Below are 25000 nucleotides of genomic sequence, written 5' to 3' on the forward strand. Positions count from 1 at the left end.
CTGTAAAGAACCACGATTGTCCCGCATTTTTCTTTTCTGAAGTTGGCAACCCTACACAGATTCTAATATGATGATTTGATGCTCAAAAAAACATTCATTATTGTTATCAATGTTGAAAACAGTTGTGTACAATTTTTTTCAGGATTGTTTGATGAATAGAAAGTTCAAAAGAACAGCATTTATCTGAAATTTAAATCTTTTGAATCTCAACTTCAGTCTAGTTGCCTGAGGTTTAAATGAAGGCTTTTCAATCAGTTGGAGCCATTAATCTGATAATTAACACATTATTAGGCTGTAAACATATTCACAGTGAGTTGACCTCAAAAGATGTTTGATTACTAGTGGTTTAGTGATGATGCTTGTCACTCTGCTCTAACGGAGCTCTTTAGGAGCGCACACGGGTTTGTTACATGATTTCTCAGGAAAACACATGTGACGCGTAGACGACAGAATAACACTGAGCGGCTCGGCCAGATCAGAGTCACTGAGCTCCAGGGCTGTTAAAGTCATGACAGGGAAGTTGCGCTGGTCTTCTCTCCTCTATTGTGTCGTATATCGAGTGAAACGCTTCTGGAACAAGAACAAATGTGGGCGGGGCTTGATTGTGTCTGTGAGGAATTGATTGGCTGGTTGTGGTTTGCTATTGGCTGATCTCATGTGAGTGACAGGTTTGTTTCGGCTCCTGCATCGGCAGTACAGCAGATCTTCCACAGCTCAACATATACACTGTAATGGAGTGACTCAAACACTTCACAGTACAGATGATTTTGGGGTTTGGGTTACGTGTTGATATTCATGATAATCAGGTTTGTAATAATTCTCATTGTTTCAAACAATTTTATAACGTTCTGCAGTCCCAGAAATCAATGTGTGTGTGTGTGTGTGTGTGTGTGTGTTTACACTAGCCCTCTGTGTGTGTGTGTGTGTGTGTGTATATCTTTGAAGTGAACAATCCTTTGACTGTGACCTTTCCACTGTAAATGAACCAATGATATGAGCTGATATTCAAAGCTGACCTTTTCAGACAGGAAGTGGAAAACAGGCACTGACCAGCGGCTGTTGGAGTGGCATGTGATGTGATGATCTTCCAGCACTTTTAAAGGAAATATTGATGAATTATCATTGTATAATGTTTGTGAAGTCACTGAGAGTGTTTGGCGGTTCAATGGGACATATTGATGAAAATGACCCGTGGTTATTAATGAGCGCCCGGTTTGCGTTTGTCTTTCCCTCGGCTGTGTTTGTCCATCATCATTCACGCGGCTCAGACATGATGAGCGGTGACACCGTTAGTGGCCTCGTTTGTAAAACGCTCCATCAGTCGAGATCGGTGACAGTTTAATCAGCTCTTAGTATGTAGATGGAGACGTCTGTGTCGACCAATCAGCTGCAGAACATCCCACAGTCACACTTCCGACACACTCATCTGTAGTCAATCATTGTATCCCTTTAAACTCATCTTTTATCACCAAAATGACATCATTTAAAATAAATTTCCTTGAAAATAAATTTATGCCTTAAAATATCTTGAGTGTAACTCGACACCCTTGCCTCACTTAGTATGCGTGGTTCTATGAATATGCAAATGAGCCCCGCCTCCACTCACTCACTCAGCTCAGAGATCCACTGGTTGACGATCACACGTTGATCTGATTGGTTACAAGGTAGTTTGTGACGTCAGAAAATACTCAGCAATGGAGTCGACTTATGAATTTACACATGGTTTGTCTTAAAGCGTATTAAAAACACCACATAGACACATAAACAACATTAAAAGCTGGATTTTCACCACTGGGGGACTTTGTTGTTAAAAGAGTCTCTTCTGCTCACCAAGGCTGCATTTATTTGATAAAAACTGCAGTAAAAATGTTAAATATTATGACAATTTAAAATCGCTGTTTTCTATGTGAATATATAGTAAAGTGTAATTTATTCCTGTGATCAAAGCTGATGTTCAGCATCATTACTCCAGTCTTCAGTGTCACATGATCCTTCAGAAATCACTCTAATATGATGATTTGATGCTCAAGAAACATTTATTATCAGTGTTGAAAACAGTTGTGCTGCTTCAGATTTACTCTACCATATACAGTATATATATGTGTGTGTGTATATATATGCACGTTTATGTGTATGTGTGTTTATTTACTAGCCTATATGTATTTATTTGTTTATTTGTTTTTTGTTTTGTTTTTCCTATAAATATTTTTTTTATATAACATCATGAAATTCAACATGTTTTAAGTCTCAATCCCTCATATTTTCTCTTCATTTGTGATTCTACTACTGTAGCCTCTCTCTCTCTCTCTCTCTCCTCTCTCTCTCTCTCTCTCTCCCTCTCTCTCCTCTCTCTCTCTCTCTCTCTCTCTCTCACTCTCTCTCTCTCTCTCTCTCCCTCCCTCTCTCTCTCTCTCTCTCTCTCTCTCTCTCCCTCTCTCTCCTCTCTCTCTCTCTCTCTCTCTCTCTCTCTCCCTCTCTCTCTCTCTCTCTCCCTCTCTCTCCTCTCTCTCTCTCTCTCTCCCTCTCTCTCCTCTCTCTCTCTCTCTCTCACTCTCTCTCCCTCCCTCTCTCTCTCTCTCTCTCTCTCTCACTCTCTCTCGCTCTCTCGCTCTCTCTCTCTCTCTCTCTCTCTCTCTCTCTCTCTCTCTCTCTCCCTCTCTCTCCTCTCTCCCTCTCTCTCTCTCTCCCTCTCTCTCTCTCTCTCTCTCTCTCTCTCTCTCCTCTCTCTCTCTCTCTCTCTCTCTCTCTCTCTCTCTCTCTCCCTCTCTCTCTCTCTCTCTCTGCAGTGCTCTTATGTAATCTGATTGATCAGTGGGGAGTGTTCTAGTGCACCAGAAGAACGAGGAACGAGCAGAGGAGATTCTCTGCACTCCTGCCCTCTGTTTGTTGAGTCCCTCATCACTAGTACTCTCACTGAATGATCCTGAGACCGTGTGTGTGTGTGTGTTTAAGAGGAGAGTGAGCTGCTTCTGTACTGAGTGATCAGACTCAGTGTTTTCAGCTGCTCAACCACAAAACAGATGAAAAACTGTTATAATAGCAAAACAATCTACACATAATGTTTGTTCTGAAGTGTGTTTAGAAATGCCTCAATCTGTCCATCGTCACAGGTTTAGTTTAATCTTTCAGAACTTTTGTTCTGTGTGTGTCAGTGATTTGACTGTCTTCACATTAAAAGCGGATTACGGGAGTCAAACCGGATTAGAGCAGCAGCTCAACCTGACTAGTAATTGGTCTCTGTGAGCGTTCTCTGTCGCTCCTGGATTTCAGGATGAATTATTCCAGACCATCCGAGCATCAACTGCTAATGCGGCTGCAGCTTTAACAGGAGATAGCGAGTGTGTGTGTGTGTGTGTGTGTGTGTGTGTGTGTGAGCTGACCTGGTTTCACTTGCTCCTCTCTGTTCTTGAGTTCTTGTGGAAAGAAGCAGAACTTTGTGGTTGTTCTTCAGAGTTTGACCCCTAAACGTCACGGCAGCCTATATAACACAACGCCAGCGGACGCCTTGAGTAATGAGGTACACACTGCACCGCTGCAGACACACACTATTTATAGTGGACCTACTACTGAAGAGAGCTTCTGAGGCCTTCAACACACACACACACACACACACAGTCACCTCCATATGTCCTACTGTGTGTGAGTGACCTCAGTACTGATTCAGCTAAGGTTCGGACCATGACTCTAGTTATAGTTATTGTTATAGTTATTGTAGTTATCGCTATGGTTATTGTTATCTTTATCACTAAAGTTATTCTTGTAGTTATTGTTGTATCACTATAGTAGTTATTGTTATAGTCATTGTTATAGTTATCATCACTATTTTATCATTTTAGTTATCATTATAGTTATTGTTCTTGGTGTGAATGGACTTTAAGGAACCTCTGGGAATAAATCAATGAAAAAAAGAGACCCATTTAACCGTGGTGTGAGTTGAAGATTTCATTAGATTTCTACAGTGTTTCCAGAGAAAGCTGCTCTGGATGTGTGTGTGTGTGTGTGTGTGTGTGTGAACGTCCTCCACCCACAGAAGTTCACGCTCTCTCCTCTGCTGAGAGGAATCACATGTCTGAAAGTGACTCAATCGCTGATCTACTGCGAGAGCTTCATGTTACCTGTCTGACGGACCTGGACTTCAGATGTAGTGTATTTGTGCTGCCGGAACTAGAGATGCACCGATGCGTCGGCCAGTAATCGGTATCGGCCGATCAAAGCTATTATTTTCGCTGTCGGACAAAATTGGACGATTGTTTAAAAACAGCCGATGATCAGTGTTGATTATATCCTGTCAATCAAAGGGGCGGAAAAATGTGTCCGACTGCAACTCATTCTGTGTGTGAAGAAAACAAGTTAACGCAACAATAACGCTTTAACAGTTAAAAAATGTCGACGTTAATGCAGGCTTTATTAGACCCTCTGGATCACACGTAGTTCAAGCCTGGGTTTCCAGATCTACGGTTTCCCTACATCAAACATGATCTGTAGCGTCTCCCGTTCAATAATCACAGAGTTTTGTGCTCTGTTACTTCTGATAAGAAACACAGTCTCAGCTTTCAAATTCTGTACATTTTACCAAGAAATTCAATCAATAAATGGTGTTTTGACGCTCTTAAATGTGAAGTGACAGATCGCTGAAGCGCTCAGTTTCAGCGAGTCTTTTCTTCAACTTTAATACAAGTTATATCTAGAAAAACATGCATGAATATCAGAAGGTATGTTAAAAGATACAGTACAACTTACCGAAATCCATATATTGTGAACAATATCACTTAATGCTGCATTGACCTCAGGAAAGTTCACCAGTGTACACAGTTCGTTAGTGTTTATAAAAACTACCTGAGTTGTATTCAAACATTTTAGCTTTTATTTGAGTGTAAATATTATAGCAGTTGAATATCTGTTGTTAATTTTAAACTCTTATATTATAGTGAACCAAATGACAGTGTTCCCTGTATAGTGTGCATCATTAACTGGGAGAGATTTCCTTTAAAGAGCAACTATTGGTATCGGCATTGGTTGATTTAAATTTAGTATCGGTGCATCTCTAACCAGAACATGTAAGTCCACTTATAATGTTAGTCCTGGTTTCTTGCATCAAAACCACTTATTTTTTTCCATCTGTATGTAAATGAGCTTTTCCATGATCCCAGTGCTGATATGTATAGTGAATTCAGGTAAAGTGGGACACTTTTTGCCATTGAGATGTCTGGGAGAAAACGTCAGGAATTAAATGGATTCCTGATGGTTTCTGAACTTTATATGTCAGTATGAACTGAGAAGCTCGTTTGAAACTCTCATTGATTATGAGACACGCTGAGATTATCAGAGCTTATGTGATTATGACGGATCTGATCTGAAACATGCATGTGATGAGCCGACGTGAGGAGCTTATAGATGGAGAAAAGCCATTGTTTATCTTTGTCTATGTGCAAACACACACTTCCCCTCCGTCATGGCTGGACAAACACACGTGTGTTGTGTAATACTGTAGTACTCATCTCTCACTCCTACATGTGGAGATTCAGGCACTTCAGGCCAGAAATACTCAACAAGCGTCAGGTGATGCTCGACAGCTGCGGCGTTCACTCGCTCTCAGGAAGAGCCACGGTTTGAGCGCTCAGGCTTCCCACACACGCTTATTCCGTGGCACTCACAGAAAGTTCCTGATGCAATATCTGAGTGTGATTTGTTCCTGTAGAGCTCGTTGATTCCCACGATGTGACCTGAAACACTGGGCCTGTTTACACCTGCTCACTTCACTTCAGTGCTTTCGAGACCGATTTAACCCTCATCCTTCCCTCGCACTTCGTAACACACCTTTCCCTCACGGGTCAGAATGACCCGAAGCCCTTTTATCTTTTCTTTTTTTGTCCAGAAAGCTTATTTTTATTTCATTTTGATAATATTTGTTCTATTTTTTAAATGCAATATTTTGATATTTTTTTAATTTTTTTATTTTATTTACCTTTAAATGACTAGATTTGATCAATAAATAATAAATAAAAGTAAAAAGGAAATGATATTTTAAAAATATAACATTTGTTAATTTGACTCCTAAAATGTTAAATAGTGATTCTCATATTAGCCTGAATTCCAGTTCATAAAAATGCCGCATTCACTAAAATTCACATTTAAAGGGCAGATTAACGTTAAGACAATATTCTGATTCCGGCTCCAGGAATAAGCCTGTTTTAATGGGAAATCTGTTAAGTGTTAAACACCTTATTCAGAAAATCCACTGACAGGAGAAATACTGTATACACACATGCTAGGACCGCAAGGAATTATGGGTCTGACAGATGCTCAGCTGAATCTTGTGTTTTTGTGAAGCGTGCGATCAGACACGTATATCATGAGGTGAGTGAACAAATCAAAGCTCTTGAAGCTGTATCTTTAATCCACTGACGTGAGTTCCAGCTGTGTGTGTGTCGTCTCGTCTCACCGTGACTCAGCACTCCTCAGTTTCTCCTTCGTGAGACGCCATGATGATCAGTGATCAATATTAATGTATCTGACTGGGCTCTACATCGACAGCATCTGAAGGGCTCACACAGGAGGTGTGTGTGTGTGTTTCCACAGCTTCTGATGAGCTGAAGGGGTTAATGAGCGTTTAGTAAAGTGACTTCAGGCCTCGAGCATCATCTGACCCGTCTGTCATTAATATCTACAGCTGTTCCAGAGATGTTTTTAGAGACCCATCCTCATGAAGTTAGAGTGTGTACATATAAAGAGGCCATTTTACTAGAGGACAAAGTCTTGATGTTGTTTTCAGGCTCTACTAGAGCAGGTTTTCCTGCTTGAATGTTGATTATTCTCCTCATATTCTCCATTGTTGCGGCTCCTCTCTTCCCAGTCTGTCAGTAACGCTCTGTTTAGTTCCTGTCTCTATGAAGCCCCTCCTTCTGAAAAGCACACTGTGCTCTGATTGGTCGGCTGGAACAGTTTGTTGTGATTGGTCAATTCGAGTGTGTTTGGGAAATGTCCCGCCCTTACCATAAACGCGAGTTTGGTTCTCAAACTATTTCGAGTGTCGCACCCAGAGCCGCCTTAACCTAATGTTAGGCCCGGGGCTGAGAGGTTTTGTAGGCCCCCCCATCCCCTCCATTTATAGAGTCTCATTTTAAAAAAGTGTAATATCAAGGTAATCTACATCACAAAATGCATTAGTTTCTTTCGAGACCTACAACAGTGAGTTTTCCCTCTTTGAGCCAGAAAACACCATAATATTGTTATTAACATATCACTGAGCCCTCTTGAGCATAAAAACAAGACACTTTATTTAACAACCACACACAGCAACTAAATTTCAACTTTATGCAAATGAGAAGCGATTTTCACAAGCGACAACCAATAGGAAAGAAGCCTTTCAGTGGAGCTCATCTCCCGTCACCGTCTCGAGTTCGAGGGTGATATCACTGTTTTATATGATTTGACTGTAACGAACCACAAACATGGATATACGACTACGTCTACGACTTACTTTCACTTTAATTCGCGGCAGTTTGCGCGTTGGCTTGATGAATAGATCGCTCGTCTGTCGTGATGCGTGTTGCAGTAGCGTCATCATATCTGGCTATAACGTGACATATAGCCAATAACACGCTCTCACGCTTTTATTTTTAGCACTGTTGGGAGGACTCACTTGACTCTCTCACTTAAAATCCAGCAGTTCCCGCACATTCCCACACTATTTCAGTGATTGGCTCATTGGTTGCGAATCGTCACTCTCATTTGCATAACGTTAAGCGCGTCATCATGCTATGTTCACATCGCGCAGTTGCGACCCCGTCCTCTTGCTTGCTTTCCATGTGAAATCAGTGGTATGCTTCGCTTCATCGCGCTGTTGTTCAGTGTATTGAGAACAGCCCGTCACTCGCGCACTGTGCTCATAAATTATTTTTCACGTTCGCACATAACTATTTTTAGGCGCAAATACGAGTGAAATACTCGCACTGTAGAGCCCTGGAGCTATTATTTTGTTGCAAAAAATACTGACAATACTGTGTTTAAAATGAACATCACTTAATATTAATACCTTTCGTTTGTTGAACTGTTGTTATCAGTGTCACATTTGCAGTCGTGTGGATGTTTGTATAATGTGATCAACGTTAAACAGGAACTCAGGGTGTTTTTGTATCGAAGAGAGTTTGAATGGATCTCTGTGCACAGTCTGTGTCTATCTTTGTTCTTCATGCTAGTAAGTGCTAAATCCCCACTTTTAGGTACATTGTCGAGAACAGTAGTATAGCGTGATCATCTGCACACACTCTGTCATCTACACGCTGTGTGTGTGAATGCAGTCAGTTTTGACCACAAAATATGAGGTCATTTGATTGGATGCATGCTCAGTTTTAATGTTATTTTAAGGTAGGGTAGAATTAAATGAACGGCAAAACTCAGCGTTTTGTTTGCGTACCCCCTTCTGTCCCCTCACGCACCCCAGCTTGAGAACCACTGGTGTAGATATACAGTTTGAACACAGTATAAAAACATTACGCCTATGGACATTCCCCATAAACCACATGTGAGTGTGTGTGTGTGTGTGTGTTTGTGTGTGATCATCACAGGACGCTCATATGAGTGTTTATTATCTGTGTGAGCGTCTGCACAGGATTACATCAGGTTCGGATAATCTGGATTTGATCTGTTACATGGATTACATCAGAATTAGCTCGACTCGCACATCAGACACACACCTGATCGTTCACCACCTGTTTGATTGCTGAGCGACTCACCAATAACAGACACTAGTGTTCAAAAGTTTAGGTGTGTGTGTGTGTGTGTGTGTGTGTGTCCTCTCAGTGTCCATCAGACAGACACACCCATCACTCTCTGCAATGCAGCTTCCCCTCGTCTGCCAGCTCTGGCTGAGTCTCAGGGTTTACACAGGTCACAGTTCTGGAGTTCAGGGTTTGTTGTGGTTATGGATCGCAGTTCTTGTGTTGAGAGAAGATCTGAAATGTGGAAGTGTGTGAGTGAGAAAGAAAGTAAGTTGAGGATCAGTGTTTGTGTCTTTAGCTTCAGTCATATCACATGTATGTTATGGATCACTGATTAATCTAATGTAGGATCTTGACTAAATAAAAACTTGTTTTCAGAATAAGTAAAAACTGCTGATCTTCTGAAGTTGTATGATGAACAGACTGAAACTAAGAATGCTGACTGATTGTCTGCGGGATTCATTGAAATAAAAACTAAATTGTGAATTGGCTTAGAGCGATAATCATAAAAAAAAGATAGAATATCCAAGTTAAACTCTTTTAAAACAGTCCACAGTGAGCAGGTGAACTGGTATACGTGAGGGGAGTGTAAAAGAGCTTCTCAGTCTTTGCAAGTAAAGATGAGTCATGGATCACCACTGTGTGCCAAATGTCATGAGAGAATCCTCAAACGATTCAAAAATCACATTGTAGAGAGAATTGGTGTCTTTCACCATCTACCATACACAATATTGTGAAAAGATTCAGGGAATCCAGAGAAATCTCAGTCTGTGTAGGACAAGACAGGAGGCTTCTGTTGAATATGCGTGACCTTTGACCCCTCAGACGGCACTGCAAGAGAAGCCATCATGCTACTCTGTTAAATACAGCCACATGTGCTCAGGACTGCTTTATAAAACTGTTGTCACTGAATACAAGACAAGCGGCTCGAATCTCTGTTACAGGAGAAAGCTGTGCATCTGCCGAATGCAGAGTTCAGAGTTCACAGATCTCTGGGCCCGAGGTCATCTCAGATTATCCAGAACACAGTGGAGACGTGTGCTGTGCTCAGATGAGTCCATGCTCTCAGTCCCCAAGAGGACCATCCAGACTCATCAGTGACGGTGCAGAAGCAAACGAGCATCACTGCAAACTAGGGCTGTAGTCAAGACCACCTTTGTCGAGTCCAAGACAAGTCCAAGACCAGGACTAGTCGAGTCCAAGTCAAGACCGAGTCCAAAGAGGTTCGAGTCCGAGTCAAGACCGAGTCCAGGACAGGGGGGAAAAAAAGCAGTCTGCTAAAAAAAATATAGGCTAGCCCAGGGGTTCCCAAACTTTTCCATGCCAAGGCCCCCCAAATACCACTAGGTTCTGGCCAAGGCCCCCCGTATTGAACCCATCGACAATACTACGGCACGGCACATGTAGAAATAAATAAATAAAACATCTAGGTGAACATCAGATTATGTGATGGTGTTTGATACCAGCCAATCAGAAAGATGAGATGCACCGATTACAATTTTCAAGGCAGATTCCGATTTTTCATTGAGTTTGACCTGCCGATACAGATTTAAGCCGATTCCGATTTCATTTTTTCTAACCACTTTACAGCACACACAAATATTTATTTTATATATATATATATAATAAAACACCACTTTTACCCAAACTGGTTAATAAAAACAAGTTTAAATGGATACATTCTCTATAAATATTTTTGTCTTCATTTTCTTTTCTGACATAGCCTACTCCTTGTTAAAACACACTACATGCAAATTATGTGCATTTTTTTGAGTGAAATCATATTTATTTTGTCCATCAAAAGTGTGCTTTCACTTTAACTGAGCGTGAGCAGCGCTACAAAAATAGACTCGGCGTCGAAACCCTCCGCTTCACTGCTGCTCATGCGACGCTCCTGCTTGACGCTCACGCGCTGCTCCAGCTCGCGGTGTGAATGCACTCACTGAACATGCACGCCGAAAAAAATTTGCGCTGCTCACGCGCCGCTCGCGATCTGAAACGGCCATAATTCACAAGGTTTCCTACATGTGCGTTCTGTGTGCATGTGTGATGTTGATGTTGCGCGATGTTATTCATGCGGCGCCCGAGTGCATTTGAATCGGCATATGTCAGACTGAAAATCACGTGAAAATCGGCCAATTCTTGTCACTAGCCGATCAATCAGATATCAGATAGGCTATGCAACAAATTATTATAATGTTTTTTCATAACAATACTCATATTAGCAAATATTTATTTTTAACGTTTTTTAACTTTTTTTTTTTCCAACTTGCTGCGGCCCCCCTGGCGGCCCCCACTTTGAAAACCCCTGGGCTAGCCTATAGAAATTAAATCATGTAGGCCTAATAATGAAATAATGAATAATTTTAATTTTATTTAAAATAATTGACTAATTCAAAGAACAACAAAAAAATAATAATTATATAGGCCTAAAGGAGCACTACACATTTGTTTCGACTGTCTGATCAGCCTTACATTCTGTTCCTGTCAATCATACACGCGATGTCAACCAATTAAACTGCATGAGGGAGGGCCGAGCCAACTCACAGACACACACACACACACACACAAGAGATGCGGATAAACCGTGGATCGGGCGGATGACGTGACGAAAAATAATATTTTAGCCTACCACTCGTGGAATAGGCAAAGAAAGAAAGGTAAGGAAAAAAGTCTGAAAACTTTGCCCATTAATTAGATGTGCAAGGCAAGCAGGCTAGTTTTCGGGGTGTTATGGACAATTAAAAATGTGAATATTCACGTTGCACTAGCGGTGGACTTTCAGCGAGTTTATTTAAACATTTATTTTTTTATAGAGCCGTTTATGAGTCAAAAGAGCCGGCTCTTTCAGTGAGCTGAGTGAAACGATCCAGCTCACGAAAAAGAGCCGAAATGCCCATAGTTATTAGGTGGCCAGTGTTTCACTTTCCCTCCAATAATATATTGTTTTAATATCGCGGCGACGTATGTGTGATTACTGGGAACATAATAAAGACACCTGGACTCGGTCGAGACCAAAAGCCATATTTGGCAAGACCAGTGGCCGAGACCGAGACAAGTCCGAGTCCAAATACCAGCGAGTCCGAGACCATAGAAAAGCGGTCTCGAGTCCGGACTCGAGTCCAAGACCGGACTCGAGTACTACAGCCCTACTGCAAACGAGATGGGTGATGTGCATTTCTGGGAAGGAATATCCTGGGATTGTACAGAGACTGCCATGAAGAGGACATCTTTCCTGGGAAGCGAGACAATGCCAGGCCTCATTCCTCAGTGTTCCTGCGGTCCAGATCTGTCTTCCTGAACATGTACGGCCCATCGTGAAGAGGAGAGGCAGACGACCACAGGCTGTTGAGCAGAGGTCTCCTATCAGGACACATTGGGTTCAAATCACACTTGCAAAACTGCAACCATTAGAATCCTCAATTTCCAAAGGATTAAAAAGTGCAATTAAAAGGAGAGGTGATGTGACACAGTGGGAATCATGCCTCTGTCCAGCTCTTCAGGAGTGTGTTGCAGCCGTCAAAACCTAAATCTGTTTATATTTGCAAAATACAATTAAGTTGGTCAGTGAAAACATTGGAAATCTTTTCTTTGTATTTTTGTCAGTTAAATAAAGATTCAAGAGGATTAACCAATCACAGATTCTTGACTTTATTGCATTTTACAAAATATCCCAACTTTTCTTCAAATAAATTATATATTATAAATAAATTATTTTTGTTAAACTTTAATTTTGTAAAATTTTGTGCTGAAATATTACACTAGTATTAGTAATATTTCTTATTTAGTAATTTTTATATTTTATTTAGTAATACTAATATGAATTGAGTTTTTATTATAATTTAGTAATAATACTAATACTAATTATCATTATTATTATTATTTTATAGCCATATTAATATATAATCACAATTTTGCTCAAATTGTGCAGTCCTACAAACAAGCACAGCAAACCTAAAAATGTTTAAATTGCATATTAAATTGGAACCGCAATTTTTATATAAAAATACATTTTGATGTTTTTTCCCCAGATTGTGCAGCTCTAGCATCAGTCAGACTGTGTGTGTGTGTGTGTGTGTGTGTGTCAGACTGTTGTGTTTCTCCTGTGAGTGAAACGAGCCGCACCTGTCCATGTTCTTCAGCCTCAGGTTGTTCTTACGTGTTCAATGTCATCATCAGGAACATGTGATGGTCAGGTGACCTGCTCCGCGCCACATCTGAGCACTGCTGTTTACACTCATGATGAGATGTCCATCATCACACACTCATCATGCTGTTGAAGTGTGTGTGTGTGTGTGTGTTTATTGGTGTTCTATATCTAGCAGCATTTGTGAATGTGCATGTCGACCCAAACAGAGATAATGTGACAGGAGGTGTGTGTGTGTGTGTGTGTTACTCTCTGCTGAGACTATGTGTGTTGCCATCTGTGCGGTTTGTTCCTCTGATGAGACATACAGCAACATACACACACACACGCTCACAGATACTGTAAAACTCGTGTGAACTGCACCGTCACATTTTCTGCTCTTAAAGAGACAGTATCTTAATTCACAGACACGCCCTGCACAAATACCCATCATGCTGTGTGACCGTTTGTTTTGTGTGTTACTTACAGACATGTAATCTTCCTCATTCTGTGTGACTTTTGTTCTCAGGTCATTCAACATGTTCACCGCAGGATCTAATTCACAGATCACATGTGTGTGTGCGAGAGAAAGAGAGAGTGTGTGTGTGTGTGTGTTGATGCTGCTGTAGGCCACAGGCATTTGTTTTCTACAAAACGACAATAGGCAGATGGAGCCACATACAATATTAATGAAGAACTGTGTGTGTGTGTGATATTTCTTGTCAGAACACATTTGTTTATTGTGTGTGTGTCGTCATCTCTCCATCACTGTTTTACTGCGGATCTTGATTAAAGGCTTCGTTCACAGTTACAGCATTTATATTTGGAAGAGCCACTTAATGTCCCCATGAAATCAAAGCTGACAATTCTTGTTTTTTATGGAATATTGCAGTGTTTATTATAAATGATTTATGGGTGCACATCATTATTGTTAATAATCTTGAATCAGAATAAGTTCCTCTTGCAGCTTCTCTTCTCTGATGACGAGGGCGGGGCTATAACCTGTCACTCACATGAGATCAGCCAATAGCAAACCACAACCATCCAGTCAATTCAATCAATTCCCCACGGACACAATCAAGCCCCGCCCACATTTGTTCTTGTTCCAGACGCGTTTCACTCGAAAATACGACACTATAGGGATTGTCACGCGTCTTGTAATCGATCACGACACTGAACAGGACAAATCAGGCGCTCTTGTGTCATCTGACTCTGAGATTCATTAGTCTTCTTGTTGTTTTGTTATATTCAAAGTTTAATTGGTGACCTCATCAAGGACAGTGAATATTTAATTGATGTAATCATCCACTGACCTTAATCAAGCCAATAACAATAAACACACGTGATGGAGAAAGTCCAGTCAGCTTTATTTCTATAGCGTTTTATACAATACAGATTGTTTCAAAGCAGCTTCAAATTAATAAACTGGAAAATAAGAGAATCAATGATGCAAACTTCTGCAAATATGAGACAAATTCAGATTCTGCTGTAAAGCAGCTCTACAGAAGACAAGTCATTATTCAGATCAATTCAGTTCAGTGTTGATTCAGTTCAGTTCAATAACTGTGTCAGTGTTGATCTGGATGTACACAGACAGCTTGTTGATTTGCTCATCTGTGATTGATATCATAGGTCATGTGCAGTGATGATGTCAGTCTGATTGAATGACCTGATGAGTTGGTGTTGTTGTGTGTATCTTTGACTCGTGTAACTCGTGTGTCTGTAGGAAGGTCTCCAGCACTCGTGATGTGATGTTAGTTGTGTTGTGATGTGTGTAGTGATGCAGACACTCCATTACGAGCCATTAGAAGACTTCCATCATGTCATAGATGTGTTGCAATGGCTCATGTGATCTGCTTCTGAGCAACATGATGATATGTATCAAAGAAGTAAACCATGTGCTTTAATTGCAATCATTCGCTAAAATGAACACTCGTCAAATGCAAGTAAAAATGTAGCCCTGGTGAGTATATGAAACTGTTACAGTATATATGAGTATATGAAACAGTGTTACGGTATATATAAGTATATGAAATGGTGTTACGGTATATATGAAACCGTGTTATATAAGGATATGAAACGGTGTTACGGTATATATGAGTATATAAATGGTGTTAGGGTTGTTCTGATTCCGATACTAGTATCGGAAATGCCGCCGATACCAATAAAAATTCTGGCATCGGTATCGGCGAGTACATCTACCCATGTACCGATCCGATACCATTTTATTAAACAATACCTAGTTATGCACGCTAAGTTAGCTTTGCTTAACGCTGCAAATCGGAGATCAATTCTTCTTCCATGCTCTAAACAGTGGTTGCTTGTGGAAACACAGGAAGTTGTGCTGTTGCCACAAGCAACCACTGTTTAGAGCAGCGAAGAAGAAATGAAAACGAGCCGATCTTGATCAAGCTACACTGTTACTACACAGCGCTAAGAGATCCAGTAAAGAAAGCATTTGAATTCGCCACTGAAGTTATAACATCGCTGCGAAATCTAGTGAGAAACATTCACATTTCTCCGTTATTAACGGATCAAACAGCGCTGACGTGGAAACCAGAAACATTGTGCTTTCAAGTAATGTCATGTCGGTTTTATTTCGACATTATGAATAAAATTGCTGCCCTCAAATGTTAATCTGAAATAAAATAAACCTTTGTTTATAACTACTACAATATTACATTTCATTTTTTTTATAAGGAGCTGTTTTTGTTTTATATGTCAAGTATAGCTCCATCATTGCTCAAAGTAAAAAATGATCATACTTTATGATTTTAGTTTTAATAAAAAAAAAAAAAATGTAAATCAAGGAAATTTCTCTGCCATTTCTTTCTTTTTGCTGTATTGAAAACGTACCGAACCGTGACACCAGTGTATCGTATCGAACCGAACCGTGAATTTTGTGGACCGTTACACCCCTATTATTCATATATCAATTTTTAGATTCCTAGATTTATTTGTTGCACTTTTTTATACAGTTATATTGTAAAACTAAAATACCTTTTATAAAATAATTCTATCAATTCATACAGGGCTAGAATGAATTGCAGCTGTATAGATACACACCCAGGTATCGGATTAGTACTCGGTATCGGCCGATACCCTGAGTCCAGGTATCGGAATCGGTATCGGGAAGGGAAAAAGGGTATCGGAACATCTCTAGTTACGGTATATATGAAACCGTGTTATATAAGGATATGAAACGGTGTTACGGTATATATGAGTATATGAAACGGTGTTACGGTATATATGAGTATATGAAACGGTGTTACGGTATATATGAGTATATGAAATGGTGTTACGGTATATATGAGGCCGCGTTATATAAGGATATGAAATGGTGTTACGGTATATATGAGACCGTGTTATATAAGGATATGAAACGGTGTTACGGTATATATGAGTATATGAAACGGTGTTACAGTATATATGAGTATATGAAATGGTGTTACGGTATATATGAAACCGTGTTATATAAGGATATGAAATGGTGTTACGGTATATATGAGTATATGAAACCGTGTTATGGTATATGAGTATATCAAATGGTGTTGCGTTATATATGAGTATATGGAATGGTGTTACGGTATATATGAGTATATGGAATGGTGTTACGGTATAAATGAGTATATGAAACGGTGTTACGGTATATATGAGTATATGAAACGGTGTTACGGTATATATGAGTATATGAAACGGTGTTACGGTATATATGAGTATATGAAACGGTGTTACGTATATATGAGTATATCAAATGGTGTTACGGTATATGAAACTTGTTACGTATATATGAGTATATGAAACCGTGTTATGGTATATGAGTATATCAAATGGTGTTACGGTATATATGAGTAAATCAAATGGTGTTACGGTATATATGAGTATATGGAATGGTGTTACGGTATATATGAGTATATGGAATGGTGTTACGGTATATATGAGTATATCAAATGGTGTTGCGTTATATATGAGTATATCAAATGGTGTTACGGTATATGAAACTTGTTACGTATATATGAGTATATGAAACCGTGTTATGGTATATGAGTATATCAAATGGTGTTACGGTATATATGAGTATATGGAATGGTGTTACGGTATATATGAGTATATGGAATGGTGTTACGGTATATATGAGTATATGAAACGGTGTTACGGTATATATGAGTATATCAAATGGTGTTACGGTATATATGAGTATATGGAATGGTGTTACGGTATATATGAGTATATGAAACGGTGTTACGGTATATATGAGTATATGAAACGGTGTTACGGTATATATGAGTATATGAAACCGTGTTATGGTATATGAGTATATCAAATGGTGTTACGGTATATATGAGTATATGGAATGGTGTTACGGTATATATGAGTATATGAAACGGTGTTACGGTATATATGAGTATATGAAACGGTGTTACGGTATATATGAGTATATCAAATGGTGTTGCGTTATATATGAGTATATCAAATGGTGTTACGGTATATGAAACTTGTTACGTATATATGAGTATATGAAACCGTGTTATGGTATATGAGTATATCAAATGGTGTTACGGTATATATGAGTATATGGAATGGTGTTACGGTATATATGAGTATATGAAACGGTGTTACGGTATATATGAGTATATGAAACGGTGTTACGGTATATATGAGTATATCAAATGGTGTTGCGTTATATATGAGTATATCAAATGGTGTTACGGTATATGAAACTTGTTACGTATATATGAGTATATGAAACCGTGTTATGGTATATGAGTATATCAAATGGTGTTACGGTATATATGAGTATATGGAATGGTGTTACGGTATATATGAGTATATGGAATGGTGTTACGGTATATATGAGTATATGGAATGGTGTTACGGTATATATGAGTATATGGAATGGTGTTACGGTATATATGAGTATATGGAATGGTGTTACGGTATACATGGGTTTATGAAACGGTGTTGACGCATACTTTCTGCTAAAGAGTGGCTCAGTAAATGCTGCTCCACACAATCTTTATCTCTACAAGGGCTGGGATTTTAGGACACTTATAATGTGCATTTTCCCAAACATCTTCCCAAATTTGTCATAAGTTGTTTATAAATCCGTTTACAGATACTCTTTTATTGTTTGTCAACAAAAGAGAAGCTTTAAGGTCTTTCTGACATTTACCACCAAAATAAAAGCTCTGTGGTTGAATGTTTGAAAGCATTGAAATTAAGACAGGCATAAATATTAGTATTGTAATTTTACTGTTGTTCTGTAAAAAAAAAAATATATATATTATATGGTTGATTTTTTACAGTACAATAATATAGTGTATATTTCTTTATTGAAATATAATATTAAATATAATAAAATATAAAGTAATATTTTTATATATTTTTTATGATTTAATAAAATAAGAAACATTTATTTTATTATTATTATTGTTTGTACAGGCATATTGATCTAAGAAAGACACACACACACACACACACACACACACACACACACACACATACAGACACACACCACAATGGAGAGTAATCCTATTACATTAAGATGGAGTAACCTTGATATGAGTGTGTGTTCATGGAAAGTGTGTTAATCTGATCAGACTGAGTGTGTGTGTGTGTGTGTGTGTGTGTGTGTGTGCATCAGCTGCTGCAGAATTCATGTGTTGTTTAATGGTTATTGTGGTGGATTGATTTTATGGCTAATACAGATATAGATCTAGAGAATAAAGAGCTCAATTCCATGTAATTAAAAAAATAATAAACATGATACCATAAGAAATGTAAAAGAGAAAAAATAAAGATTGTCTGTAGATGTTGAAATGAACTCTTCTAACAGGGAGAAGAGTTCAGGGAGTTTTATGTTGATGGATTCTGAGCTTCATGACATTGAATCTTCAGTGAGTGTGAGATGGAAGTGTGTGGATTAATGCAGTCACCTGTTGAGTGTGTGTGATCTCATGATGAAGATGATGATGATGGTATTGTGTGTTTGAATCTTTGTCACTGCAGCTGTACATGTTCAGACTGACGACTGTCTGTTGATACTGTCACATCACTGGTTCCACGTGTCAGCAGGTTGAGATTTACTAGTATTTCAGTGTGTGTGTGTGTGCGCAGTGAATGTGAGTATAGGTGGAGAGACTTACACACACACACACACACACGTGCACATGGTGTTCTCCTACAGTACTGCCTGTATCTGCAGTGTTGTGTTGTGTGTTCAGGATGATGAGCTGTGTTGTGTTGTGTGTTCAGGATGATGAGTTGTGTTGTGTGTTCAGGATGATGAGGTTGTGTGTTGTGTGTTCAGGATGATGAGGTGTTGTGTGTTCAGGATGATGAGGTTGTGTGTTCAGGATGATGAGGTGTTGTGTGTTCAGGATGATGAGGTTGTGTGTTCAGGATGATGAGGTGTTGTGTGTTGTGTGTTCAGGATGATGAGGTTGTGTGTTGTGTGTTCAGGATGATGAGGTGTTGTGTGTTGTGTGTTCAGGATGATGAGGTGTTGTGTGTTCAGGAGGATGAGGTTGTGTGTTGTGTGTTCAGGATGATGAGGTGTTGTGTGTTGTGTGTTCAGGATGATGAGGTTGTGTGTTGTGTGTTCAGGATGATGAGGTGTTGTGTGTTGTGTGTTCAGGATGATGAGGTTGTGTGTTGTGTGTTCAGGATGATGAGGTTGTGTGTTGTGTGTTCAGGATGATGAGGTGTTGTGTGTTGTGTGTTCAGGATGATGAGGTTGTGTGTTGTGTGTTCAGGATGATGAGGTGTTGTGTGTTGTGTGTTCAGGGTGATGAGGTGTTGTGTGTTGTGTGTTCAGGATGATGAGGTTGTGTGTTGTGTGTTCAGGATGATGAGGTGGTGTGTTCAGGATGATGAGGTTGTGTGTTGTGTGTTCAGGATGATGAGGTGGTGTGTTGTGTGTTCAGGATGATGAGGTTGTGTGTTCAGGATGATGAGGTTGTGTGTTGTGTGTTCAGGATGATGAGGTTGTGTGTTCAGGATGATGAGGTTGTGTGTTGTGTGTTCAGGATGATGAGGTTGCGTGTTGTGTGTTCAGGATGATGAGGTTGTGTGTTCAGGATGATGAGGTTGTGTGTTGTGTGTTCAGGATGATGAGGTTGTGTGTTCAGGATGATGAGGTTGTGTGTTGTGTGTTCAGGATGATGAGGTGGTGTGTTGTGTGTTCAGGATGATGAGGTTGTGTGTTCAGGATGATGAGGTTGTGTGTTGTGTGTTCAGGATGATGAGGTGGTGTGTTGTGTGTTCAGGATGATGAGGTTGTGTGTTCAGGATGATGAGGTTGTGTGTTGTGTGTTCAGGATGATGAGGTTGTGTGTTGTGTGTTCAGGATGATGAGGTTGCGTGTTGTGTGTTCAGGATGATGAGGTTGTGTGTTCAGGATGATGAGGTTGTGTGTTGTGTGTTCAGGATGATGAGGTTGTGTGTTCAGGATGATGAGGTTGTGTGTTGTGTGTTCAGGATGATGAGGTGGTGTGTTGTGTGTTCAGGATGATGAGGTTGTGTGTTGTGTGTTCAGGATGATGAGGTTGTGTGTTGTGTGTTCAGGATGATGAGGTTGTGTGTTCAGGATGATGAGGTTGTGTGTTGTGTGTTCAGGATGATGAGGTTGTGTGTTCAGGATGATGAGGTGGTGTGTTGTGTGTTCAGGATGATGAGGTTGTGTGTTCAGGATGATGAGGTTGTGTGTTGTGTGTTCAGGATGATGAGGTTGTGTGTTCAGGATGATGAGGTTGTGTGTTGTGTGTTCAGGGTGATGAGGTGTTGTGTGTTGTGTGTTCAGGATGATGAGGTTGTGTGTTGTGTGTTCAGGGTGATGAGGTGTTGTGTGTTCAGGATGATGAGGTGTTGTGTGTTCAGGATGATGAGGTGTTGTGTTGTGTGTTCAGGATGATGAGGTGTTGTGTGTTGTGTGTTCAGGATGATGAGGTTGTGTGTTGTGTGTTCAGGATGATGAGGTGGTGTGTTGTGTGTTCAGGATGATGAGGTTGTGTGTTGTGTGTTCAGGATGATGAGGTGGTGTGTTGTGTGTTCAGGGTGATGAGGTGTTGTGTGTTCAGGATGATGAGGTGTTGTGTGTTCAGGATGATGAGGTTGTGTGTTCAGGATGATGAGGTTGTGTGTTGTGTGTTCAGGATGATGAGGTGGTGTGTTGTGTGTTCAGGATGATGAGGTTGTGTGTTCAGGATGATGAGGTTGTGTGTTGTGTGTTCAGGATGATGAGGTTGTGTGTTGTGTGTTCAGGATGATGAGGTTGCGTGTTGTGTGTTCAGGATGATGAGGTTGTGTGTTCAGGATGATGAGGTTGTGTGTTGTGTGTTCAGGATGATGAGGTTGTGTGTTCAGGATGATGAGGTTGTGTGTTGTGTGTTCAGGATGATGAGGTGGTGTGTTGTGTGTTCAGGATGATGAGGTTGTGTGTTGTGTGTTCAGGATGATGAGGTTGTGTGTTGTGTGTTCAGGATGATGAGGTTGTGTGTTCAGGATGATGAGGTTGTGTGTTGTGTGTTCAGGATGATGAGGTTGTGTGTTCAGGATGATGAGGTGGTGTGTTGTGTGTTCAGGATGATGAGGTTGTGTGTTCAGGATGATGAGGTTGTGTGTTGTGTGTTCAGGATGATGAGGTTGTGTGTTCAGGATGATGAGGTTGTGTGTTGTGTGTTCAGGGTGATGAGGTGTTGTGTGTTGTGTGTTCAGGATGATGAGGTTGTGTGTTGTGTGTTCAGGGTGATGAGGTGTTGTGTGTTCAGGATGATGAGGTGTTGTGTGTTCAGGATGATGAGGTGTTGTGTTGTGTGTTCAGGATGATGAGGTGTTGTGTGTTGTGTGTTCAGGATGATGAGGTTGTGTGTTGTGTGTTCAGGATGATGAGGTGGTGTGTTGTGTGTTCAGGATGATGAGGTTGTGTGTTGTGTGTTCAGGATGATGAGGTGGTGTGTTGTGTGTTCAGGGTGATGAGGTGTTGTGTGTTCAGGATGATGAGGTGTTGTGTGTTCAGGATGATGAGGTTGTGTGTTCAGGATGATGAGGTGTTGTGTGTTGTGTGTTCAGGATGATGAGGTTGTGTGTTGTGTGTTCAGGATGATGAGGTGTTGTGTGTTGTGTGTTCAGGATGATGAGGTGTTGTGTGTTCAGGAGGATGAGGTTGTGTGTTGTGTGTTCAGGATGATGAGGTGTTGTGTGTTGTGTGTTCAGGATGATGAGGTTGTGTGTTGTGTGTTCAGGATGATGAGGTTGTGTGTTGTGTGTTCAGGATGATGAGGTGTTGTGTGTTGTGTGTTCAGGATGATGAGGTTGTGTGTTGTGTGTTCAGGATGATGAGGTGTTGTGTGTTGTGTGTTCAGGGTGATGAGGTGTTGTGTGTTGTGTGTTCAGGATGATGAGGTTGTGTGTTGTGTGTTCAGGATGATGAGGTGGTCCTCCAGTGCTCCACCCTCCTCCATAAGGAGCAGCAGAAACTGTGTCTGGCTGCTGAGGGCTTCGGGAACAGACTCTGTTTCCTCGAGTCCACGTCCAACTCAAAGGTACGACTCTTATATCTCAGGCAGATCGTTATTACACTGCACCAACAAAACTCACAGTGATTATTGCAATAACTCTGACATTCCAGAGATTCAAGTGTCGTAAACTTTTTCCTTGCAATTCTGACTTTATGAGAAAAAAAATTCAGCGTTTCACCATCAGTGTGCAATGCGTGTGACGTGTACGTTCGCTAATAAATAAACTGCAAGTGTCTTGCAGAAGAACATTGTAGCCGGAGCTACTTCTCTCCGTTAATGTCTATGGCGAGTCACGCAGGCACCGGGCCACTCCGCCGCCGACCCGGGGTAAAACAGTCAGAATATAAACACTTATTATAGGCGTACCGTAGTGATTCAGGATAAGACAAAAACACGGTTTGGAAAATGGATTCATGATGTACTTGTTCATTTTGAACATAAGTTACGGACTGCAGCAGCTGCTGATACAACGGCGTTCTGTTGCGCGTGCGTGAATTTAACTGAGTAGTACATGACCATGCACTCGCACAAATGCGACCACATAAGATTTTAACTCGCACATTCTCAAAAAATGGTTGCAGTCTGGAACCCTGTTATCGTTTAATCGTTTAATCATCTTCCTCATAAACACTCCTCCTGAGATACAGCGAGCTTCAGTAGGGCTGTGACGGTGGCAGTAATGGACCAACTACCGGCGGTGTTGCAGTGGTTGTTTTGAAATAAATAAAAAAACCAAAGAAACAACACACTAAAGCCTGTAAAGCATTGAAATAAATATCAGTAAATACCGGTAACTTACATAATATAATAAAGTTGAATCTATTAAAAAAATAAAAACTTTTTATTTCCACACAAAGACGCGTGATATAGTCTACCGCTCTGCACTCTGAGGGATGTGGGACACGAGCAGGAAAGAGCCCATCGATCTCTTTTCTGATATCTTCATTTTCTACTTGTTGTAAAAGGTCTGAAGAGCGATTTTATCTTCCACAAGGGCAAGGCGTTCAGGCTATGTTTGCGCGCTGCCAGAGAAAGCCAAACTAAAATCACCCGCGCGTGTGAAACGCGCTTTACAAATGAACTTGATGCGCCTTACCAATTACCATATGTCTAACAACAAGCACAAACTGTGTTAAAAAGAATTTGACGTACAAGTGAAAATGTAGGCTATCTGTCCTACAGCGTTTTTCTACTTTACCACAGTAAAGAATACGAAAATAATAGACCTAATTAAAAGCGAACAAAGGAAGAAACGTTTATAATCCCCTTCGGAAATGGGTGAGACGCGAGTGACGATATGGGAAAAGAAACAAGATAGAATATATGTTGTGCGATTATTCTCTAAAATAAAATCTCCTTGTTCTGGTGCTGATGCGGTGGTGACGCGTTCATGTAACCAGATGATGGCGCTGCCAATAACACACCTAACAGCTGTCACAAAGAACCGGCAAAAGTAATGATTATGAATGTGTCAAATATAGCAAGGAGACATTTGAATTGTTTATTAATAAAGTGTTTTCTGTGTCAGTGTCGGCTGCAAAGATGAAGTTGACGATGCTGACTCGTCATCTTCGCAGTGAACGCGCCTATAGAGAGAAATGCACACTTCAGACGGAATAGGCAACATAAGCATATGCTAGTCGGCTTATTTTCATTTTGAATTGTTTTGTTTAAAAGTAGACAATTCGAGCTTTCTATATGGAATAACTAATGGAATATTTTTAAATTCGCTGATAATCGGGTGACCAGATCGCAAACCAGAATTCAAAGCCGACAAAGTTTAAATTTATGGGCTCACGCACAACTCTCTCATTCGTCATGAATTCAAACTTTTCCATGGCTGCGATATAACATTTAATTGCTAACCTATTATTTAGGGCTGTAGTCAACCAAAGAAATGCTTAGTCGACCAAAGTCCTGTCCTGCGCAACGATTAGTCAACAAAAAAAAAGAAAAAAAGACGCAATGTTTTGCATTTTGATAGAACATTTATTAAACAATTGTCATAGAGCATTTATAAAACAACAACGAAAAAACATCAATAATACATAAAACTATAATAATAATACAATTCTTTGAAAATTAAGTGATTTTTTTTAACTGTAAAGTGAGGAGCTCTGTCCCTATAGTGACAGTCACAATCGCGCACCTGACCACACCACACGCTACAAAAAATATAACTGCTAAAACTGCCAAATAATGAAAAATCCTAACAAAAGCTCTAATTTATACAGGCTGTATATTCTTCTTTACTTTCAAAAGCTCTGGGTTAACTTTTGTCCAGCCGATCTAGGCGTTTTAAAACAAACACACAAAAAACCCAAATAGCCTTAAAAACAATCCTAATAATAATAGCCTGTATAGTAGGAAGGCCTATAGGTTTATTTTCGTTTTGTTACATTATTTAGGCTATTTTCAGACGCGTCAAGTGTACAAATAAAAACAAAAACATAAGAAAACACGATTTATTGAGTCAGCATAATAAAGCCGGTAAGGCTACTTATGGTGCGTTCACACCGGACGCGAACAGCGCGTCAGGCGCGAGTGATTTCAATGTTAAGTCAATGCAAAGACGCACGTAAAAAATTCCTGCGGCGCGAATGAGGCGTAGAGCGCGGCGCGGTAGATCTGCAGGC

At 40.2% G+C, this 25000-nt stretch overlaps 1 protein-coding gene across 4 annotated transcripts in view; it reads left to right on the forward strand.

Moving 5' to 3' along the window:
- ryr2a (ryanodine receptor 2a (cardiac)) overlaps positions 1-25000 on the forward strand; it is a 158197-nt gene that overhangs the window by 6533 nt on the left and 126664 nt on the right. For all 4 annotated transcript variants that reach the window (XM_084135241.1, XM_084135242.1, XM_084135243.1 and 1 more), the window contains exon 2: positions 22269-22388. In XM_084135241.1, coding sequence (XP_083991367.1) covers positions 22269-22388 — 120 coding nt within the window. The remainder of the gene's footprint in view (positions 1-22268; positions 22389-25000) is intronic.

This window comes from Abramis brama, assembly GCF_963993115.1.
Source record: "Abramis brama genome assembly, chromosome: 14".
NCBI classification, from domain to species: domain Eukaryota; kingdom Metazoa; phylum Chordata; class Actinopteri; order Cypriniformes; family Leuciscidae; genus Abramis; species Abramis brama.